This window comes from Calypte anna, chromosome 2, assembly GCF_003957555.1.
Source record: "Calypte anna isolate BGI_N300 chromosome 2, bCalAnn1_v1.p, whole genome shotgun sequence".
Taxonomy (NCBI): Eukaryota; Metazoa; Chordata; class Aves; order Apodiformes; family Trochilidae; genus Calypte; species Calypte anna.
This window is the reverse complement of record NC_044245.1, coordinates 109303052-109322566: the sequence shown is the minus strand read 5'-3', so window position 1 is coordinate 109322566 and position 19515 is coordinate 109303052. Positions and strand designations below refer to the sequence as shown.

General features: G+C 39.8%; 1 protein-coding gene across 1 annotated transcript in view; it reads left to right on the top strand.

Moving 5' to 3' along the window:
- The window catches only part of PRKDC (protein kinase, DNA-activated, catalytic subunit), an 84281-nt gene extending 64932 nt beyond the window's left edge, over positions 1 to 19349 (top strand). Inside the window, exons 70-86 of the mRNA XM_030446474.1 lie at positions 43 to 217; positions 305 to 495; positions 1948 to 2128; positions 2627 to 2787; positions 4517 to 4728; positions 5784 to 5871; positions 6451 to 6594; positions 10077 to 10281; positions 10779 to 10846; positions 11178 to 11398; positions 11661 to 11753; positions 13578 to 13667; positions 15084 to 15155; positions 15242 to 15443; positions 15859 to 16047; positions 16591 to 16730; positions 17798 to 19349. Of these exons, the coding sequence (XP_030302334.1) occupies positions 43 to 217; positions 305 to 495; positions 1948 to 2128; positions 2627 to 2787; positions 4517 to 4728; positions 5784 to 5871; positions 6451 to 6594; positions 10077 to 10281; positions 10779 to 10846; positions 11178 to 11398; positions 11661 to 11753; positions 13578 to 13667; positions 15084 to 15155; positions 15242 to 15443; positions 15859 to 16047; positions 16591 to 16730; positions 17798 to 18002 (2637 nt within the window). The 3' untranslated portion in view covers positions 18003 to 19349. The remainder of the gene's footprint in view (positions 1 to 42; positions 218 to 304; positions 496 to 1947; positions 2129 to 2626; positions 2788 to 4516; positions 4729 to 5783; positions 5872 to 6450; positions 6595 to 10076; positions 10282 to 10778; positions 10847 to 11177; positions 11399 to 11660; positions 11754 to 13577; positions 13668 to 15083; positions 15156 to 15241; positions 15444 to 15858; positions 16048 to 16590; positions 16731 to 17797) is intronic.
- Positions 19350 to 19515: the final 166 nt, after the last annotated feature.

The window sequence follows — 19515 nt, the reverse complement described above, 5'->3', positions numbered from 1 at the left end:
TTAGATGTCTAATCTAAAAACTCTGTCTTAACCTGAATACAGAACAGCTTCTCAGTTGCCAAGAAGCTTCTGAAAGACCTACGCAAAGAGGCCAAAACCAGGGAGGACTGGCTGCTGAGGTGGAATTATTCCTACTGCCGCTTTACACATAGCTGCAGCCGGAAACAGAGCTGTCCCGAACGCATGCTCTCAGTGCTGAAAACCATCTCCCTGCTTGGTAACAGACTTCTCTTTGCTTCACTCTGTTGCTTGTGCAGAGCTGGTTTGTTGTCAAATTACCAACTTTGTTTCTGAATTCCAACAGAAGATACCAAATCTGACCATCTCAACAAGAACATAACAGCCTTCCGCAACCAGAATCTTCTTCTGGGTACTACTTATCACATCATGGCCACTGCTCTTAGTCAGGATCCAAGAAGCCTTGAGCAAATTGAGGAAGAAAAAGCTGGAAAAATATCAATACTATCAGGAGAAAGTCTTGAGAGTCCTGAAAAGGTAAATGAGAGGGGAAAAGTTTTTAAGTATTTCAGTATTGTAATTACTATTCAGTGGGTAGTGATGGATATGGATAGATACAGAGGATGTGAAACCCATCTGCTGCTGGCAATTTGTCTGGGAACACCAGCTAAGGGAAGAAAAAAAAGTTCTTTATAATACTGATCATGCTACTAATATGCTTATTTTATCTGAATAGTTTTAGCAATGGAGAGGAGAGGGGTTTTCAAGACAGAATATACATAGGTCATCTTTGAATTTTGGGGAGGTGTGCATTTGGAGAGTGCAGTGATAGACTGTGCTGCATCTTAAATTTTGTGCTTTGTCAGTTGTCCCAGATGCTGTGACACTGACTTCCTGTCAAACTGATTGAGTTGGAATTTCATATATCACTCCTGACATATTTGTAAAGCCACCATGAAGATCCTTAAATATGATCTGTATCAGTATAAAACACCCCAAAATTGTTTTAATTTATGCTTTTATAGTTGCTAAAGAAAAACAAAGAAAAGATTCCTGCAGAAAGATTTTAAATTTTCAGGTGTGTAGAAACCAGACCAAAAATTAAGCTTCATATATTAGCTAATTACTAAGAGCATTTTTCTTATGGAAATCTGAAAGATGAGCATAAAGGCTCTTGTGTGTCAGATGAGTCAGACTGGGATACCAGATATTTTTATAAGATTAAGGATCTTAGCCTTATTTTATTAGGCAGTACTCTGACCCTAGTAGTTTCCCTCTGTCTACCTTAAATTCAGACAATGTAATTAGTTACACCATTTTGTTGTTCCTACTTGTTCTGCAGAAATTTTCTATTTTGTTTAATAACTACAGTAGTTACAATGTCTACAAGGTTGGCAAGCTTGTTGGCAATATGAGAATAATAGGTACTTTATTTATAAGCACTGAGTTGTAAAGGATCTTGTCAAGTCCTTCATTGCATGTGTTACATTACAAGCATATGATCAATAACTCTGTAATAGGAAAAAAGACATCAGATTTGAAAAAGTTTCATGCATGCTTTTTTAAACTCAAGTTTTAAGTATAGCTGATATGTAGATGTTACATATTAAGATGCATGTCCTATTAAGATATATCTTAATAGGAGAAAACAGCATTTTAAAATTGTTTTCTGTTAACTGTTTGTGGAAACTGTAGTAACATTAACTTCTTTGCACTTAAAAAAGTTCCACATAATATTACCAGAAATAAATTTTAGTTAAAAGAGCAATTTATATTTTTCCATTGAAAGCTGTGGAAGTTAAAATTCTGGAAATTGCTGCTAGAAATAATGTTCTAATTGTTTTTTTCTTTGTATCAGCTACTCAATATATCTAATACATTTTAAGCTTCATCTATTTGAGACTTGCAACCAGACTCCTATTTCAAAAAGAATTGTTGAAAGCTACTTGATAATGTGTCTTTTTTTTTTCTCTTATGTTTGAATTTCAGGTGTTGGCAGGCCTGAGCAAGAAGGCTTTTGAGTATTTCAGCAGTGCAGCAAGAAAGTCTGAAGAGGAGGTGCAGTCCCACTCCATGGAGCATGTAGATGTGATGGGAGTTATTGATGCATATATGACTTTGGTTGGTTTCTGTGACCAGCATTTACGTAAGGAAGAAGAAGGCTTGCTTGGTTAGTCAGGATTTCTCCTAAACTTAAGAGGTGGATTTGTCTGTGATGCATAAGCTTTTGTGATATCACTCTGAGCATTTAAACTTGAATTTAAATGAAACAGTTTGTTCTGTAGTTAACAGTATTTATATTCTTTTTTTTCCCCTACACTGTTCCTGATAGCCTTGGTTCTAGTCAATGTGTCTCACTTGTGAGATATATATCATATCCAGCAGATGCTTCCCTTGTTCCTTCCCAGACCACAGCAGTGCTCTGTTTAAAGCAGGCAAGATACCAGCAGTGATGCTGCTTCTTGATAAAGCTAATCCTTACAGTCCCCAAGTACATGTGTTGCTGATGTGTGCAGTTCAAACAGATGGGAAGGAGAACAAAGTGAAAATGCAAAATACATGGGGGAAAAAAAATACTGAATTGTAAAGATGAATGTCCCAGATGATCAAAGACATGGAACAAGTGATGGTGTTTCTGATAATTCTTGTTTAATGTCTCTCTTGGCAGAAATTAACACCACAGATCTGCAACTATTCCCAGCTATTGTGGTGGAGAAACTGATAAAAGCCTTGAAACTGAACTCCAGAGAAGCCAGGCTGAGATTTCCTAGGCTGCTGCAAATAATTGAAAGATATCCAGCAGAGACATTGGGTCTAGTGACACGAGAGGTTAGTTGCTTCCATTTTCCTGGCAGCAGACGTTGCTAGAAATTGAATTTAAAAGGTAGAGGTGGAGGTTGGATGGACAGAGAGGTTAGACTGGTAAGTTTTGCTTCAGGTAAATCAGATAAATTTTATCCCATCGTTGTTCCTTGTCTTTTCTCCAACTTACTGAGTCTAACGCATATGGACATAAACTTTTAAGAAAAAAAGTTTAATTTTTTATTATTATCTGATCCCAAATGTTAGTTTGAGAGCTGCTGGAGAAAAATTACATTGAGGTTTTTTCTTCCTTCTAAATTATTCAAGTGGGCTGATAAGTGTGTGTAAGATAGGGTGAAGAACACTCTTATATCTTGTATGTAGGGAGCCAACAGTTTTTCCAGGCCCATTTCCCACTTCTCCCATCTCCCCCTGTCCTCATACACTGCTACAACCCCTTCCTTCCCTTCCTTCCCTTTCTTCCCTTTCTTCCCTTTCTTCCCTTCCTTCCCTTCCTTCCCTTCCTTCCCTTCCTTTCCTTCCTTCCCTTCCTTCCCTTCCTTCCCTTCCTTCCCTTCCTTCCCTTCCTTCCCTTCCTTCCCTTCCTTCCCTTCCTTCCCTTCCTTCCCTTCCTTCCCTTCCTTCCCTTCCTTCCCTTCCTTCCCTTCCTTCCCTTCCTTCCCTTCCTTCCCTTCCTTCCCTTCCTTCCCTTCCTTCCCTTCCTTCCCTTCCTTCCCTTCCTTCCCTTCCTTCCCTTCCTTCCCTTCCTGTGCCTCCATTACCTTTCCAGTGCAGGATACCATGGTGGCACAGGTAAGCTGAGAAGGTCCTCTGTGACTCATGTCTGCTCCTGCCTTGGCCTGCCCTCATTTTCAAGCCCATGGTTGCTGGCACTCAGAGAGTGCCAGGTCCCATCAGAGGAAGAACTTTAGTGTGAGAGAAACACAGTTACTCCAAGAACCTGAGAACACAGCAGAAGCAGCTGAGGTGCACAAGGTGGGGACACAGTGAAACTGATGGTTCAAACAGAACCTGACACCTTGGTCCAGTTAACAAATCTCACCCAGAAAAGAAGTTCAGCAGGCATTTTTTTGTGTTCTATCTGTGAGATAAATACTGGCCATCTGGTCATTTAACTAGGCAGGAGGAAAGGAATTGGAGGATGGTCTCCTGTTATCACAAGGAAATATACTGTAGCTCTTGTTTCGAAAGTGATATAGCTTTTGGAGCGAGGTGAGCATGAAGTATATCAGCAACAGATGCTCCACTGAAATTAATATCTGTCAGTAAATCCAAACCTCTTTATCATTGAAGGAATTAAAAAACTGTGGTAGGAGTGTCTGTTCTCCTTCTGACTCTTTTAATCAAATAGACTTCATCCTAATGGTATTGGAACCATGCCTTCAAATTTTTGAGTTGTTTGTATTTGGTGATCAAAAAATACTGTATTGCATCCAGACATAAAAGCCATGGTCTTGAGTATAAACTCCTCTTGGTCAACAAACTGTAAATCTGTGTAAAAGAAAGCCTTTTAAGCATCAGTAGTTAGTGGTGGTGGTGGTGGTAGTAGTAATAATGATAATTGTTATTCATGCTTCATTGGGGGATGTTTTGGGCAACGTAGTTGGCATTCTCTGTTTCCTTTTCACGTGTTTCTGTCTGTCAAGCTGGGCCACAGAACTGATTTGTTTTTGTTTTCTATGCCTGGTATTTTCAAGGAGGACTAAAGTTGAAAGCAGTGTCTGTGTTCTTGCAGCTTTCTTCAGTTCCCTGTTGGCAGTTCATTGGTTGGATTAGCCAGATGATGGCACTACTTGACAAGGACCAAGCAGTAGCTGTGCAACACACTGTTGAGGAGATTGCAAATACCTATCCCCAGGCCATCATCTACCCTTTCATGATCAGCAGTGAAAGTTACAGTTTCAAAGACACCGCCACTGGCTGTAAGAACAAGGAGTTTGTAGAAAGGTGAATTTTCTATCAAAATGGCTTTTTGTATGTTTGGGATTTTTTTTTATTCAGGAGTGGAATGATTACTTTTTTTTTCCCTAATAAAACTGTTTTCTCTAGAGGGCATGAGAAACATTAGAGGGTAGCCCCATGCACACTGTATTCTCATTTATAGGCACAAGGAACACTGATACATAAGCTTTCTCTAGAATTAGACATACTCAGGTTGGTGGCCTGAATAGTTTCTCAAGTGCTAAGTACAAATACTCCCCATGCTGTGGCAAGTTAGAATTTTTTCAAAATAAACCAAGACAATGACAGAGAAGTGAGCCCTTTCTACTGGTAGTAGTCAGAGTTTCTTTTTCCTTTTCCTGCTCTGCTGCTGCTGAATGGAAACCTGGTCCATGATTAGGCTCTTACTACAACAGTGAGAGTTGGTACCAATCAAAGTTGGTGATGAAACTAGCTTGGGCATTTAGAGTCATTGTAGTAACAAGCAAGAGCAGAGATATTTAGATGGAATAGAAGCACCTTCCAGACTTCAGAGAGTGCCAGTGAAGTGGTTGGATGTTAATTTTTTTGAATGACAGGTCTTTGTCTTCACTTCTTATTCTGTGTGCAGTCCGTCCTTTACAAGCCCCTCCCCTTGCCCATTTTGTGGTTCAGTAAAATGCATTTTATTGAACCCCCAGGGAGAAGCCAACCTTGATGGCACAGAGCTTTAGAACCACTAATACAGTTTTAGGTGGTTTTTTGCTTTTTTTCAATTCTCTGATTTATTTGCTGAATTTCTTCATTTAAAATAAGAAGATAAAGTTTTGCATTTCTCAGACTGTTGCCATGGTTGATGTTCATTTCAGTTACAAGTAAGCTTTCAGCTCCCTCACCAAGCTCCTATTTCCATAGTGGGACACTTAATTCAAAAACTGGGAGAAAGTGGCAAGGGCAGTTGTGCAGTCCATGAGACTGTTCTGAGGTAGATTATTTTGCCAGATTCTTGAGTGTAACAATCTGGGTCATTGTGTATCTTCCTGTTGCATTGTGGCCCTTTTTTTTTTTTTTTTCCTTTAAAGGATCAAAAATAAGTTGGACAGAGGAGGAGTAGTTCAAGATTTTGTTCACTCTCTGGAACAGCTGTCTAGTCCCATAATGCTTTTTAAGGTAAGGAGTATTTTTTTTATTCCCTTCCCCTACTTTCCTCACCCTCAGTTTAGGAATGAGAGTTCTGGGCAGAGCCTGCCACAGATCACTCCAGCCATACAGTGCCACAGACGGTGTAGCCACAGGAAGAGGTTCAGCCCAGAATCAACTGGTGAAAAACTGACACAGGTTTCCCAGAAAGGTGTTAGAAGCCCCATTCCTGAAAACATTCAACATCAGGCTGGACGGGGCTCTGAGCAGCCTTATCTAGTTGAAGATGTGCCTATATTGCAGGGTGCCTGGACTAGATGACCTTTAAAGGCCCTTTCCAACCTGAACCATTCAGAAACTGTCAGCAGTGTCACTGGTGATGTTCTCCATGCCCTGTGTCAGCTGCTTGTTTTACACCAGCCCTTTTAATCTTTCCCCTTCTTTGACCACCCCTTAGTAATTCTGAAACTGCTGGAGAATTATCACTTGTGGACATCTTTATAAGTTCTGACTACCTTTGTTCTTAGACTTTTTCCCTGCTCTCTGCTGGGCTTCCTTGCCTACAGTCTGACACTGTTGTCCAAAGGATTCTCATTCTTTTGTTTGCAGGATTGGGCTGAGGATGTCAGAAATGAGATGGTAAAAGCTCAGAAGAATAAAAATAAGCTGAAAGAAATGTATGAAGGAATGTACAAGAACTTGGGAAATTTAGAGGCTCCTGGTCTTGGATTGCTGAGGAAAAGGTTCATTGAGGTATGTGTGATCACTAAATAGTTTTGGTACTAGAAAGTCAAAAGAGAGGACCAGATCACAGCTTTTACAGGTGCTGCAGGACTTGATGAGACAAGAGATCAAGTCAGGAGTACAAGACTGGGATTTTTGTGCTAGAAGCTATGTACTTGTTACAGCTCACTTCCAGCCACCCCACAGGACTGAATGTTCTCTCTTGCTCAGCTTCTGCCTCCCCTTTCCTGCACACTGCCAGGTTCTCAGAGCCTGGGCCTCTCTGACCATCCATGAACCTGCACAGGAATCTGTCCTTGGTTTTTTTCCTTGCTGCCAAGGTTGTATGAGCACTTCAGACTGTTTTGTTACATTATGCTTCTCAAATTTGCTGCTGATACCAATTTATGAAAGGTAAGTTATTCAGAAGCTACAACTACAAAGAGTTACAGAAAGGATTTTACAAAACTGACTTGAGATCTAAAATAGTGGAAGTCGGTGTAGGAAAAAAAATTTGATGCATGTGGGGGAAAAAAAACCCAAAATAAATTCCTCAAAGAAATTCTTTGGGTTTGAGCTGACTATTGCAATTCAAGAAAAAAAATCTTGATTTGTGATAGTTCTGTAAAAACATCAGCTATGAATACTCGACAGTCAAGTCAAGAAAGAAAAGCAACTGTTAGACCTTGTTAAGAACAGAGAGCAAAATGAGGGTTTATACATTGACACAGCAGTCTTCTTTGGCTCTTCCTTCTTGAACACCAGTCCTCATCTGCATTTCTCAACATAAAACCAGAGAAGGTTCAGAGTGGCAAGAATAATCAGAGGTACAGAGTAACCTCTGTAACAAAGCACAACTTTAGCATTCCTCCAGCTGGAAAAGGCACAATAAGGATACAATAAGGCTCTCCACATCAGGAGTGTCAAGCGTGGAGTAAATAACAGAAGTGTTTCCTCATTCAGTACACACTTAAGTGCTGAACTCCTGCTGCAGGGAATTGCAGATACTTTCATGGGTTCAAATAGCAAGTAGACAATAGCATGGGGTGGGGGAAAATACTTTGGGAGCTTTTACATACAAATGGACACTTCTGGGTCCAGAAATCCTGAGCTATGAATTTCTGGAGGCCAGGAAAGTGATACTCCTGTAGAAGCATGAGTGTATGCTCATAGCCCCCTGAGGCCAGGGCTAGGTGGATCCAGGTCTCTGCCATGTGGCTATTTTTTGTGTCACATTAGCCTTAGATAAACTTATCTGAGTATCTGTAGGGAGATTCCTTCCCCATGATCAAGGAAGGTGGGGGATGCAAGTAAGGTGGGGTTGGGAGGAGGTGAGATGATAGAGCAGCAGAAAGGGCAATTGGAATTTAGGGGCATACTAACCCTTTGAATGTGTTGCTGCAAGATAAGCTGGGTCTCTGATGATAATGACATTAAACTGAGGAGCAGAGGGATAAGAATTTGCAGGATGTGCTGCTGTGCTGAAGGGCTGTGGGCAGAGGGAAGGGAGCAGCTGTAGGTTGGAGCCACACAGGGTGCAAGGGCAGCAAGGGACCTGGCAGGCATGAGGACAAAGGCTGGGATGGTTTGTGTGCACTTTGGCCCACTTAAACAAAAAAAAATCCTTGGCTCTTTAAGAAGCTGAAACATTTGCAGTAGTAAAGGTTATTGCAAAGAGTTCTGATGGATTTTGACTTGTTGCTAGCAGAGCAGAAGAGGGAGGGAGATGCTGGAAAAGGGGTGGTGGGGTTGTTCCCCTCTGAAGGGGAGAGCAGTGCTCCCTTCTTGTGCTGCCAGCAGGAGAAGAGGGTCGGGGTGAGGGTGCACAAACTCTGGGTTCTCTGCCTTTGTGATGCAGCAGTAATGAAGAAACAAAGTGCTCTGTAAGGATAGCTGTATAGTTTGTAGTGTCCTTGCTGGAAAAAAAAAAAAAAAAAAGTTGTATTTCTTGACTGACACATAAAATTGCTCTAATATGTGAAGTATTTCAGGTTTGTAACCTTCATATTTATTTATGTACAATTTCAATTGTAGCTTAGATAATAAGAATATTGCTTTTATTTTGAACATGAAATTCCAGTAATGCATAAATCAAACAATGTTGACTGATTATATTATTTAAATAGAGTGGTGAGGCTGTTAAATATTTGTTTCCTTGAATTTTAAAAGAAGCCAAAGAGCAGAGCAGAGAAAGCAATCGGATGATCATCTGGAAATAGATTTAAAGTGATAAAGATGTTGACTGTAACAGCCCTCAGAAAGATAATATTTCCTGTATTTTCATTTACCTCAGTGAAATAGCTGTGTCCTTCATAGCTTGGGAGAAAAATGATCAGACATTGAAAAAATAAGTGAGCTCACATATCTTTCCAAGACAGTGAGGTCCAAGAGGGGACATCTGGTTTTTCTAGAACCTTGAATTATGAACACAAAAAGTAGACTCAGTTAACTGCTTGCAGATAATACTTTGTTTATTAAATGGACCAGTGTGAAATGTCTTTGCACTTTTTCTTTATCAGGATATTTCAAATGCTTTAAAACTATGTTTTTAAACATTTCGTATGCAAAATTATCTCAAAGCAAATAAAAAATAATAATTGTGATAGCAAATAAAACATCTAAATCAATACTTTCTAACTTGAGTAAAAAAATTATCTTCATACATGGAGCTCTATGACGTTCATTATGCATACATAAAATATACCTTTTGGTTAGCAAGCATGGTATATGTGAAACCAGCTAGGGTGTGTTTCCTTGCTATGTAATGTGGTTGCTGCTAGTTTAAAAAACAAGCAAACAAAACAAAAACAAACAAAAAAACCCCAAATCCAACAGAAGCTCACACTTTCTGTAAAACACAGAGTATTCATATTTGGGAGGAGGGGAGAAGGAAAGGTCAATTTACTTCTCCATTTGTATTTTTTTTATCATTTGTAAATAGAACATTTGAGGGTTGGGGTTTTTTTATTTTTTGTTGTAGCAGTTTGAAAGTGTGATAATACCTGAAGAATAGGGTATCAATTAAATGTTCTGATAACAATGCTGTATTTAGATAATTTTTACTTGCACAATAGACACCAATTTAAAAATTTCAGTTTTACACGAATATTTCACTAGCTGATCTTAAATTTTTGTAACCAGATGAGGTACATGGATTAAGTTTAATGAGCATCATATTATTGTAGCATTATTGATGCACTTACCTAGAATCTAACTGCAGCTGAAGAAGACTGAACTGGTAAAATGCAGATGTTTATGTAGCTGGTGGGTCTACCAAACAGGCAGGGAAAAGGTACTGAAAGACTAGAAATAATGGAAGAAGAAAAAAAAAAAAAGCAAGCAAACAAAAAACCCCAAAAAACCCCAAAAAACCCCAGGTGTGGAAGGACAATTGATATTTATTTATATGGAGCTCATATGAAGCTGTGTGTGTAGATAAGGTACTGTTTTGGTGTTCTTAGGGAGTTCCTAGCACTGTGTTAACTGGACTCTTTTCTATAAATGAACCTCAGGCTTTTAGGAAGGACTTTGACCATCATTTTGGAAAAGGTGGCTCAGAACTGCTGGATATGAAGGCCAGTGAATTCGATGAAATTGTTACTTCTCTCGTCTCAAAAATGAACAAAACCTATAAAGAACCTGGGAACCTGAAAGAATGTTCACCGTGGCTGAGTGAATTCAAAGCTGAGTTCTTGAGGAATGAACTAGAAGTTCCTGGTAAGTTCCCCTTCAGTGTCAATCGTGATCTACTTGTGAGCTCTACTTCTTGTGTTAGTAAATGACCTTTCTTTCTGAGCTTAGGCAGAGGTAGATTTCACCTGAATTATCTATGTTCAATCATCATCCCTTAAATCTGTTCTGAAGATGCACAATTTTCAAAATCAAGACTATAACTTGCCTAAGAACCCTGTATATTTTTAAAGGCCCAGTTCCAAGAAATTTGACTTTAAATCAAGTTCAGAAGGGATGTATCCTCTGAAACCATTAAGAGCTGTAATTCTAACAGAATAAGAAGGAAAGAATGATGCTAACTAACCTAAAATCATAGGCTATGTATGATGGATTTTTATGTATTTTAAAATATTTTCTTCCAAGTTACCATTCTACCAGTTTGACTGAATATAAGGAAGAGTGTTCTGTTCTTAAACACACTTAGAAATAAAAAAAATAAATTACTTCTATGTAACTATTTTTTTTAACCATTACCACTTCAGGTCAGTATGATGGAAAAGGGAAGCCACTGCCAGAATACCATGCAAAAATCTCTGGATTTGATGAGCGGGTATGTTCATAAGTGTGAGTCAGGATACTGTTTAGTATAAATTTGTGTCCATATTCCATTTTCCATTAGAAGATTTTGGTAAGAGAAAGGTTATTGCTTGTGTACTCCTTTTGCAGCACATTAAGGAAGGTCTGCAAATGGGCATTTGTTTTTCTAGTGAGTCAAAGGCAGCCAAGTGGTATGCTACCACCTTTATCCTGGTCCAAACCAGGACATAGTGGTACCTGAGCAACTTCATTCTGGCATCTAGGAATGACAGCTTAATGTCAGTGATCATTCTCTAAGGCCGAGTGTTTCACAAATATTTTCCTTTTTGCTGTCTTTTTCCAAGATAATGGTAATGGAATCCTTGAGGAAACCAAAACGTATAATAATCCGAGGCAGTGATGAGCAGGAGTATCCTTTTCTTGTCAAAGGTGGTGAAGACCTGCGACAAGACCAACGTATTGAGCAGCTCTTTGGTGTAATGAACATTGTCCTTTCCCAAGATGCTGCCTGCAGCCAAAGGAATATGCAGTTAAAAACTTACCAGGTCATCCCCATGACAACAAGGTAGGCATTTATCTTGAAGGGGCAGAAATCCTTATGTTAATGCTTACTACTTTTGGGTCCCTATGTCAGATTCTGGTTCATTGTGTTTTGGGTCATGATTTTTTTTGTTGTTGTTGTTTTCTTTTCCTGTTTTTCACAGTATGTTTAAACAGGTAGCTTTTTCTTTTAGCAGACACTAGAATGCATTGCTTCCTCTTTGTGGTGTTCATGTGAAGTTCAACTTTGGGCTACTTGTTCACATCTCTGATTTCTTTTGCTCCAGGCTAGGCCTCATCAAGTGGCTGGAAAACACTTGTACTTTAAAAGAATTCCTTAAGAATAGCATGTCTGAGGAGGAGGACATCAACTATAACAGGTGATGGTTGATTTAGTTGTCTGCTCTAGTAGAGACCACTACAAATGGGAGTTTTTGATACTGACAATCTCTTGGCAGCATTTTCTTTTTGTACTTCCTGACCCAAATTAGTAATTTGCAACTGTTTGTTTAATGAGTACCATTGTACCTGGAATATCCTCCACCCAGCTTGTTTAAACACGAGGCTTATAATCACGTGTGACGTCATTATCATCACTATTTCCTTATCAACAGCTTGATTTTACGAGCGCAGGATTTTGATCTCTTGATTTGATCAGGCAGGAAATGAACATAGGTCAGAAAGTTGGGGGTGAGAAGGGGAGAGGAGAGGGGGTGGAGAGGGTCTAGAGCAGAGACAGAGCTATTCAGAACTGGGGTTCAGCAGTGAGTCAGGGACAGGGGAAATTGGCAGCAGGTTCAGAAAACACAACTGTGACAGAACACCCTCTCTGACTTCATGCAAATGCTGGGCTTGAATAAATTAGCTTTCTCTTTATTGTAAATTTGTAAAATTTATTTAATTCTAGTGTTTCAGCCTTCTTCTGTCCTGGAATTTAGATTTGTGGTGTTATTTACCAACTTTGTTCTTAGTACATAATCTCAGGGTTTGTCCAAGTGTTGTTATCACCACTTATTTTTACAAGTTCTCTTGTTTATGGGCTGGGTTGGAGGAACCTCCAGTGTGAAGGTTGGACTTCAAAGAGTCCTTATTTCTACAGTTATTTCATTTCTGAACTACAGTTCACTTTTGTGAACATCAGCAGTGTTACCTTAGCCTCAATTCAATGACTGGGAGAGTGCAAGAGAACTTGTATTGTGCCACCTCCTGAAGGGAGAAAATTTCTAATACACTAAATGTAGAATATCAGTGTCTTTCTGTAAACAGTTAATGATTTATCCCCAAAAATAGCTTTATTTTATTGTTGTATATAGTCTTTAAATATTTTTCCTGTAATTAAAACACTTCATATGGAGCTGTAGTTGCATGGCAGCATTCCAAAAGTAAAATTCTGATTAAGTCCTTGCTGGTGATATTTTGGTTGGGGTGGAAAGAATAACTTTCTGAGGTTTTGAAATCCTTTTCTTTACTTTGAAGCGATGAGATATGCAGTCTATAAATGATAAGTACTTCCTAAATGCAAAGGATCTGTTTATCTCAGGACATTCTTTGGAAGGGAGAGAGAAGGCAGGTGCTCTGCTAAGTTACTGCCTCTCTGGAATAGAAGCTTTCTGTCTAGCACAGTGTATTTAGTTAAGATGGGAGAAAAGTATCAAATTATTCTGTAAGCAATGCAGCTAATGAAGACTGACTTCTTATGGATTAATACCTTAAATCCTGTAAGACCCCATTTCTACCCTGCTGTACCCACTGCCTTCATGCATCCCCTACCTGTTTGGCTGGACAAATGGCAGCACGTACTGTGGTAGGCTACGTAATGCCTCTCAAATGGTTACAAGACTATTAAAAATATCTTTCCCTCTCTGGAGAAATTACTTTGTGTCTTTCTTCTCAAGGCAGCATGTAATTTTCACAGTACCTATTGACAAATTAACACTTTGGAGATGTCAGATCTTCTGTCAAATATGACTGAAGTGCACTCAAAGCTGGGGGAAAGGAGGTGGATGGATCAGCACATGCACTGATGGTCTAAGCTTAATTTCCATAGGAAGGGTAAAATTAATGTAGGCTGTAGCTCCCTGATGCTTTCCGTGCATAAAAATCTCATGGGTCATAGCAGCCCAGGCTCAGGTGTGCAGATACATGAGGACAGAGTGGTAAGATGATAGAGGGAAATCATCAGCTTTTTTTTTCCTTTTCCTCAGCGAAAAAGGACCTCGTGCTACCTATGCTGAGTGGCTATCCAAGATGGGTGGGAAAGGTCAAGTCATCTCTCGATACCATCTTATGTACAGGTAGGTTTTAAAAGACCTTACTGCTTGTAAGATAAAGAAACCAGGGTGTGCATACGTACACAGTTGTAGAAATTCCAGGAAAAATGCCATCTTCACCATATGCTCATTGTGCTGTCTTGTCTTACTGGACATGCTCTGCAGGAGGAGTTTACTGCTGCCAAAATCCCACTAGAGCACAGGAATTCTTCCAGAAACTTGCTCACTGTGTCTCTAGAAGAAGATGCTCCTCTTCAACTTTATTTTCTAGTTGTCTTTTTCCTGATTATGCAGCTAGGTAGGCTGCCTTGGTGCCAGAGTGCCTGCTTGAAGTTGGACAGAGGAAGTTATTCACTGAGAGTTTAAGAATATTTGATCATTTAGGTTCTAGCTTGAGCATCCTTTCAGAGGAATTTCTACATCTGGGTAGATCTAGTACTGTAATGGGGGAAGGGAAGTTTCCAGTGCAGCATTTCTGATCAGCTCATAACCTGTCTAAGCAAGCTTCTTGATTTTTATAAGGGGAAACATTGATTTATTTATCTGAGTGCATTAATATTTTTATTCAGATCTGAAATGTGGTTTTGAAGGAAATTCCCACTCACCCCCACTCATCTCTTGTTGGCTTGCATCACAGAGCTGTCCCTGAGTACACAACTCTGCTCCTTTCAGGTGAAACTGAACTGGAAGGAGAGCACCCAGTGCATTCCAGCTGCTTACAGGCATTCATTTTGTAGGACCAGACATGGACTGGTCCAGAGAATTCCCTCTCCCTCCCCAAATACTGCATGGATATCCTCAGCACCAAAGTTCTGTCACCTCTCCTTGTGCTGCACTACTTTCTAGTGCCAGTGCCACCTCTGCATGCTGCTGAGACATTTAGCTTGGATATCAGGAAGCACTTCCTCATGGAGAGGGTGATCAGGCATTGGAATGGACTGCCCAGGGAAGTGGTGGAGTCACAATCCCTGGAGGTGTTTAAGGAAAGGCTGGATGTGGCACCTAGTGCCATGGTCTAGACAGTGTGGGAGTGTGGGTAGCGTTAGGTGTCACAGTTCATAGGCTGGATTTGATGATCTCAGAGGTCTTTTCCAGCCTCAGTAATTCTGTGATTTTGTTTGGGTTTTAGTCTCTTCCAAGCAGAGAAACAATCCAGCCAAAAGGAGCGCAAGTACATTGCTGAATTAAAACTCTAATCCATCTATTCAATCTAGAGGAAACTAGACAAAACTGCATGTGGTTTTGTATTAAGTAATGTCAGACCTAAAAAATAACTGCTTAGGGAAAAGGAGAAAAAGGGAACTAAAAAAGAGAAAAGCTTGCTGCACTGATGGCTGGGATAAGCAAAAGGTGCTAATGTGGTCATGTACACATCCCAACTTTTAATGTTCTGTCTGCTGTTATTTCAGTAGCTAACATTATTCTTTCCTTAATTTGCAGAAACGCCAGCCGTACAGAAACAGTCATGGCTTTCAGAAGCAGGGAAAACAGCGTTCCAGAAGACCTGCTGAGGTGAGCATCCTACTGTTGACTGCACCCTGTGCAATGAATGTTGGTGTTTTATCTGTATGCAACCAAGTGATTTCTGTTTTGTTAAGGAGAGCCTTTGTGAAAATGAGCACATCTCCCGAAGCCTTCCTGTCTTTGCGCTCCCATTTTGCCAGCTCTCATGCACTGATGTGCATTAGCCACTGGATAGTTGGTATTGGAGACAGACATCTGTCCAACTTCATGATAAACAAGGAGACAGGTGGCATGGTGGGAATAGACTTTGGATATGCATTTGGCTCAGCTACACAGGTATTTGTTTTCTAATTAAATTATTACAGCTTTTGCATTTAATATGTGCAAACCGTGTGTTCTCGGTACTAAATTCCGTGCTCCTCATTTGCAAGCATGGTGATGCAAAACAATCTTTACAAGTTATTTCTAGTTAATAGCATGTAATCTCTGTTTCCAGATATTCTCAGACAAGCAGAGAGCCCATACAGTGGTGGTTTGTATAGTTCAGCCACACTTTCAGCCACTGCTGCTAAATGTTCATGAGCTCCCTGTCACAGCTCTCTCTCATTCCACTGAGTCCCACATTATTTTCAGCGAAGTGACAAAGAGGATTTCAAAGCTTAAAAACAAACACAAACAAAATGTTTCTTATCCTTCTGCTCCAATGTTTCTTAACTCCTATTTTCTTTTGACTGTCCCTCCCCTTGGCTAGTTTTTGGGTGTGCCAGAGTTGATGCCTTTTCGTCTGACTCGCCAGTTTGTTAATCTGATGATGCCAGTGAAGGAGTGGGGTCTCATTTACAGTGTGATGGTGCATGCCCTGAGGGCTTATCGTGGGGATCCTGATCTCCTCATCAGCACAATGGATGTATTTGTAAAAGAGCCTTCTTTGGACTGGAAGGTGGGATTTTTTTTTTCTCTTTGATTTTTCTTCACGTGAAAAATCTTAAACTGTTATAAGGATAAAAAAGAGCAAAAGGGAAGTATTTTGTGATGCTCATTCAGTGCTCCTTTTATCTTTCTTTGATTTATTGAATTCTCAGAGAAACTGAAGCTAAAGGGTTTAAAATTACAGAATTCTATACTAATGCACAAAGAATAACTGTGTTATCAGTGTACTGCTCTTTATCTGCATGATAATCCTAAAAATGTGTGTCTCTTGATCACACTGTGGGAGCATCATAAAACTTTCTGAACTTTTACATTCAATCTCCAAAATTTATATAACACTGTATATTTCAAAATAAAAATTACAGGGAAAATTTCTGAAACTAGTTGCACTCCAGTTGTAAATCAAATGTTAAGTTACAGGCTAGATTTCACCTCACTACTTCATAAGCCACTGCATCTGCAGCTAAGAGTCACTGGCTTGAATTGATGTCACAGCTTAGAGGTATTTTTAATTCCATGACATGATAAACAAGGCAATTTTTTTTCTCTTTAGAACTTTGAGCAAAAGCAGTTGAAAAAAGGAGGCACGTGGATTAAGGAAATAAACACATCTGAAGTAAATTGGTACCCTTTGCAAAAAGTCAGCTATGTCAGAAGAAAGCTTGCAGGTGCCAATCCAGCAACCATCACTTGGTAAGATGCTCTCCTTTTGCTTAACTGCTCCACTGAGAGTTTTGGCAGTCTCCTGTGTCAGATTTTTTCTCCCTTCAGATAGAATAGATATCTTACAGATTAGAAGGCTAGGAAAAGAGAAGAGGCAGACAGGGCAAACTTTCAACAAACCTCCTGTCGGAATCATTTTGTTCCACATACAAGCTCTCTGAGCCACTCAGCCAGCCAAAACACCAGATATCTCCCCGTGAGTGTTCTTGCTCCAGCTCAGGCCTCCTGAGCAGTTTTACTGTTGCTGGCAGCACACAACATCCCCTCCCTGTAAGTGTGCTTCACTTCTCCCTCCTCAGCCTGCTGGTCTGTATGTCTGTCTCCACAGCTTTTAGGCTGTATTTAAATATTAATATTAGTATTTAATTAAATACTAGTATTTAAATCTGTATGCTTCTGCTGGACAGTTGCTTGAAATGGAACCTGAACCAGCTGTATGAGAGGCATTTGGAGGGAAGCTGCTTCCCAAAAACATCACATTCAAATCTGATGGCGTTCTCAGGTTATTTATGTCAGTCCAGTCAAGTCTGGCACAAGCCAGAATGTCTTTAAAGTTCAGTTAAAGTACAATTAATCCCTTCCATCCTCTTTTAAAAAGACCCTTTGGATTAATCAAAATAATAAAGAAAAGGCAAAGAAAGCAAACCTGTTCTAAAAGCATACAAATACTGAGAAGTGCAGGACTTGGGAGGAGTCCCTTTTGCAGTCAAGGCTGAACTAGAAAAGGCAGAAAAATAGTCCTTGCTGACACAAGTCAGCAGGGCAGGTATGGAGTTAACAACTTGGGTGTGAACTGCTGCATCCTTCTTTCAGCTACAGACCCTTGAGGACACTGAAATATTAATGGTAAATATTCACTAAGAAAACAGACCCACCTTTGCTGGCTAACCTTCTTACAGCAATTGAACAGTCTCCACATCTTGAAAAATAAATCTGCATGAGTGGTGTTCAAGTGCTGATTCGTATTTTAAAATCCATCTCAGGTTTTTCTGCTGGTTTCTTTTAGTAAGAGCTTGTTTTTGTGTTCACATTCTCAGCGATGAGCTACGCCTGGGCCATGAGAAGTCACCTTCCTATAATGATTTTGCAGCTGTGGCTCGTGGTAACCCTGATCATAATATCAGAGCCAAAGAGCCAGAGGATGGACTTTCAGAAGAGACCCAAGTGAGATGCCTGATCGATCAAGCAACAGACCCCAATGTTCTTGGCAGAGTCTGGGAAGGATGGGAACCCTGGATGTGAGGGATTGGACTACTCTCTAGAGCTTGGTCTACCAGGAGGAATGTCCCCTAATGCACAGCTGCGAGCAGATCAAAATTTTAAAGCCAAAAAGGAGAGAAACTCTCAGCCACTTTTATCATCAGGGGTTAACTTGACTAATGTGGGAATTATTTTTTTTTTTTTATTAAAGCTGCATCCAAACAATTATGTTAATATTTTTATATGACTCTGCAACAAAGCAAGTTTATTGTTCTTGTGTTAAAATCAATACAGAAAGAACTGCAGAGGGTAGAGAGCTTAAAGACTAACTTGAAAGGCTCTGAGATAGCACAGAGGAAAGCACAAATTCATACCCTGTGAACTTGTAGATGTCCTTGTGCTTGTCTGTGCTTTTGTCTTTTACAGAGACCTTGATGACAATCAGCTGAAACCATTCTGCAGACATATGTTATTTGTAATTAAATCAAGAAGATTTTCTTATCAATAGAAAGAGCAAAACATTTGGTAAAATTAAACAGAAAGTGGCTTTTAGCTCTAGATAACACCTGAACTATCTGGATGGTTATTTCATTACTGTATCATGAGAAAGCAACGATGAGATGGTGCCAGTTTGTTCCAGCAGATTGTTTTTTAACAATTAGAGGTTATACTCTGTTATCTGTGTCCTTTAGAAGTCTACATTCTTCCTGTTGTGTAAATTCCCCAAAAAATTTTTTTGGCTGAAGCCATAAGGAGCCACTGCTGACACAGCAGAGCACTGTGAGCTTCTTGCCATAACTGCACCTCAGCCCAGGAATGGCTTTTGCACCTTGGTGTGTGCTTTATGCCAAGGTTGTGCCAGATGTGGCTCTTCCTCTCTGGCAGCCACTTTTCAGGTAACCTTGGTGGCAAGTGTGATGCAGGGGAAGAGAGAATTCTCATAAATATTGTTGTGGTTGTTTATTACCCACAGTTCACTGTAGGAGATTGGTTCCATTGAGGCATTTTAATAATTATCATAAAGGGTGTAATAAAAATTGAGTCTTTGCCCTTCCACTGCCTCCAAGCTTTCCCTCCTGCCTCTGTGCTGATGGGGCAGTCCCAGTCTCACTGAGGGCCAGGCTGGATCCTTCAGAGGGAAACCAGAGGAATCTGCCCCCTCCATACAACTCCACGAAAAAAATCAGGGTGGGGAATATTGCTTGCTCAGACCTAATGAGTAAGGGGGCAGCTTTTATGTTTTAAATACTTTCTAGCAACAATTACTGTTTAACTTCCTTCTTAATAAATATGCTCAATTGTTTGTGAATAGTGTTACAAATCAGGAAATTCAGAATCCTTTTTACTGTCTTTTATTAATTAAAAATATTGTTTGGCTGTATTTTTGTAGAGGAGACATCTATTTGAAAAATAAAAATAAACCTTCAGGTGTATATCTCATTTCAAAATTTAATTTAGTGCACTTTAATTACAGAAAACATGCACACTTATCCATTTATAGAGATGATAGAGGACAGCAGTATGTGTGTGATATATTCTATTTTTATATGCACTG